Below are 4028 nucleotides of genomic sequence, written 5' to 3' on the forward strand. Positions count from 1 at the left end.
GTCCTTATTGTTTATCTATTTTATATATATAGATAGATAGATACACACATTAACGATAGTGTGTGTATGTTAATCCCAAGCTCCTAATTTATTGAATGCAAAGATTTGAGTTTCACAAAAGCAAAACTGAGTCACAAAGGGACTTAAATAGCTCACCAAGACCACACAGCACCTTGGGGAGAAGGCCAGGAAGGAGATTGGAAGTGGCAGCCCACACTCTTAACCCCTGAGCTGACTGCCTCTTCAACTATTCTTTTTTAAATAAAAGATGTAGTGTATTGCAGAGAGAAATTCTCAACTGTTGATTTCTTCCTATACGTTGCTGGCTGTCAGCTGAGTGAATACGGGGGTCTGTGATGGGGAGAAAAGAGAGGACCAGGTTTGCTCTGTGTTAAGAAGTACCTCTTAGTGAATATCCTCCAGAATAATTACGTTGAGACTACTAGCCCATGTTCTTCAAACGTGATGCCATCTCAGGAACACAACACTTCTTCAGATTACACACAGATTGCCTAGACATTCTGTACAACTCTGGAATTGTTTTCAGCAGTCATGAAGGGAGAGCTGTCTTGCCCCTAACCTATCGCATCATTTCATGCATGAAGTAGATGCCAGATTTGTTAGTGGAGCCGGACAGTTATCAACACTTTCCGTTACAGCATTTTAGTGGTGATGAATGGAAAGAGTCGTTTCCTGTTGTGTGTTAGATAAATATTTTTAGTGTTTCAAAATTGGGCAGGGGGTTGCGGGACAGATCAGACAAATCCATCTCTCCAGTTCAGTGTTTTGAACACCTACTATGGAAGTCTCTGGAGACTAAAAGGGTGCTTGCCATCTTTATTTTCTTTTTTAAAGGCTGTTTTGAATGTTACAACACTGCTTCTGTTTTATGTTCTCGATATTTTTGGCAGGGTGGCATGTGGGATCTGATGCTGAAGCTGAAACTCCAATACTTTGGCCACCTGATACGAAGAGCTGACTCATTGGAAAAGACCCTGATGCTGGGAAAGACTGAAGATGGGAGGAGAAGTGGACGACAGAGGATGAGATGGTTGGATGGCATCACCGATGAGATGGACATGAGATTGGGTGAACTCTGGGAGTTGGTGATGGACAGGGAGGCCTGGTGTGCTGCAGTTCATGGGGTCGCAGAGTCGGACACGACTGAGCGACTGAACTGAACTGAATGTGGGATCTTATCTCGCATTGGAAGGGAGTCTTAGCCCCTGGACAGCCGGGGAAGTCGCAGCTTTGTTTCTTTCTGATGTCCTGATGGATGTAATACATGAGGATACAAACGCGGTGCAAGATGAGGACTTTTAAGACAACATTCGGCATTTTGACCAGATGTCACAAGTCATCAGGAAAAAAACAAACCACCAGATTTAGATGCTTCATGAGACAACTTCTCAGATGAGCAGATTAATTCCAGAGACCAAATTAGACGTGAAATGCTGGTGCAAAAGTATATGTCAACCTCGCGGTTCCAAAGACTACTCCGGTTCCTGGAGAAGTTAAGGCAAGGTCTCATTTTGATTTTGGCCTATTTAAAATTGTTTATATCTTCACAATTGCCTTTGACAGTAGAGGTCATTGTCTTAACTTGTTGACAATAACCTAATAACTGAGATTTAAACATTTTTTTCAAGTGAAAGCTCAACAACACCCACGTCTCGCTTGTGAGTTAGAGCATCACCACCCGTCCGCACGCACAGGCCCAGAGGGCGCAGCCCGAGCCTCGCGAGATTTGGCCCCTGTCGGCTTCCGTGGCGCCCCCGGCAACTTCCGCCCTGACGCACTGCCCTGGCGGCGCACTTCCGGCGGCGGCGGCTGGAGCGGCCGGAGCAAGATGGTGAGTGACTAAGGGCTTCGGCTGGCCGTGGCGATGGGTGCAGGCGGCCCACGGCAAGAGAAGCCGGCCGCCGCCGGAGGCCCCGGGTCTGCCCGCCCCGGTCTCCGGGGAGGCCCGAAGGCGCCTGGGGAGCGCGTTGAGGACCACGGCGGGCCGGCCGGCCTTTCCCCGGGCCGGGGCTCGGCGCCGGGCGGGCCCCTGGGGCGGCGGGGCGGCGGAGGTGGGCTGGCTTTGCCCTTTCCAGCCGGGCGCTGCCCCTCGGCGCGGGCGTTCGGCCGAAGCCTCCTCGAGTCAGCGGGCCAAGCGCCTCGGGGCCGCGCGGCAGAGGGGACGGTGCACAGGCGCCTCGGTGCCTCGCTTAGCTCGCGTTGGTTTCTTTGCTCCCGGGTTGATGCCGCTCTTTGAGGGGTTGGTGGGGGGAGAGGGGGCGGGATCCAGGCTCTGCTCCAGGCGCTGCACGTACAGAGGACGGGCAGGACTGAGCCAGTGTTTGTCTCTTGAAGCTTGCATTCTCTAGAAGGCAGGTTAAACAGAGACAGAGAAAGGAGTATGTGATGCTATGTCGGGGCGGGATGGGGACGGGCGAGTGGCCTTTGCTTGTGGCAGTTCTGTAAGGGCGGGAGAGGTGGCCGTTTTACACAGGGTGTCAGCGAGCCTCAGTGAGGAGGGGAAGCCTGAGTCCAGTGAGAGGGGAGCCTGTGCAGGTACCCGAGGAAGACTGGTCCTAGTAGGACTGGAAGGGCAAAGGGCCTGAGCGGGTGTATGTTTGGTCTGTATGGTGAGCAGCAGCAGGTCCCGCCGCAGACTCAAGCAGGTCCTGGAAGGACTTTTTAGTAGCAGTATTCTAGGCCTGACAAGCACATGGCAAGTACTTTCCCAACATTTGCTCGTTATTCTTCTCAGCAGTCCCTGGAGGTCGTTATTATTATCCTCAGGGCCTGGGGGTGTGCTGTGATCTACTAGTGACCCATACAGTAGAGAAGCACAGGTACAGGTGTCCAGTGGCCAGGACTGCGCTGTCTCTCCGACCAGCTTTGTGACAGCTGTCAAGTCACGTAACCTCTCTGAGCCTCGGTTCCTTGTCTGTAAACTAGGGTAACGATGGTGCCAACTTCGTAGGCTCTGTTTGTTCAGCACGCCGCTTACCGTTTAGTGTAACGCACGCAGTCACTTGAGGCTGAGAAGCATCGTGTAAATGCCCCAGACGTGGAGACGTTTGGGACTGCCTCGGGGAAGTGTCCTTCTGTGCGGCCAGACGTGGAGGGTCATGGGACGGGTAGACAAACCTGGGAAAGGTTAATTGAAGCCAGTTTGGCAAGCGCCAGGCGTTGAAGGTTTTTGAGGCGATTCAGAGGGTCAGCTCTTTGTTGTAGAAGGTAATATCCGAATGGGTGAGGGAAGAGACTAGACCTGGAAACCTCAGTTGGGAGACAAGCGGTCCAATAAGATAAGGCGGCCTGGACAGAGCCAGAGATGGGGGGAACAGGAGAGGGGAGACCTGAACCAGGATGGATTTTAAACAGAGATGGGGAGGGGCGGAGACCTGAACCAGAAAGGATTTCGGAGCCCAGACTTTTTAACCGGCCCGAGGAGGTCCTGACCCTAACATTTCTTATTCAGCAATAACATTGTGTTGGTGAGTAGGTACTGTGAGTCATGCAGAAGTGGTTTTACCTCCGTTACTCGCTTCCAGCAACATAGAGGAGCTAATGTCATCCCTACTTTCCAGTTAGGACACCAAGGCTCGGAGAGCTGACTCTACTTCCCTGAGGTCACAGAGACTGTTAGGAATGAAGGCGGCATCCAGACCTGGATGCGTTTATTTCCACAGCCCGTGTTCTTAGGGCACTGCAGTCCCTCATCTAGGAAGTAGTAATGGTGAAACCTGCCTGAAGAACTGTCTGGTGTAAATGTGATAGTGAAGGAAAACGCCCTGTACAGACTTAGGCACCTAATAAACACACCGCAGACACTGGCTGCCCCGTCAACAGCACGTGTCCCGAGGGGTGTGAAGTGAAGTCGCGTTGCTCAGTCGTGTCCAGCTCTTTTCGACCCCGTGGACTGTAGCCTGCCAGGCTCCTCTGTCCATGGGATTCTCCAGGCAAGAATACTGGAGTGGGTTACCATTTCCTTCTCCAGGGGATCTTCCCAACCCAGGGATAGAACCCGGGTCTCC

At 52.2% G+C, this 4028-nt stretch overlaps 1 protein-coding gene across 1 annotated transcript in view; it reads left to right on the forward strand.

The window, feature by feature from the left end:
• Nucleotides 1–1802: 1802 nt before the first annotated feature.
• The window catches only part of PSMC1 (proteasome (prosome, macropain) 26S subunit, ATPase, 1), a 13356-nt gene continuing 11130 nt past the window's right edge, over nt 1803–4028 (forward strand). The window contains exon 1 of the mRNA XM_010845182.1: nt 1803–1852. Coding sequence (XP_010843484.1) covers nt 1850–1852 — 3 coding nt within the window. The 5' untranslated portion in view covers nt 1803–1849. The remainder of the gene's footprint in view (nt 1853–4028) is intronic.

This window comes from Bison bison, unplaced genomic scaffold (assembly GCF_000754665.1).
Source record: "Bison bison bison isolate TAMUID 2011002044 unplaced genomic scaffold, Bison_UMD1.0 scf7180017864213, whole genome shotgun sequence".
NCBI lineage: Eukaryota > Metazoa > Chordata > Mammalia > Artiodactyla > Bovidae > Bison > Bison bison.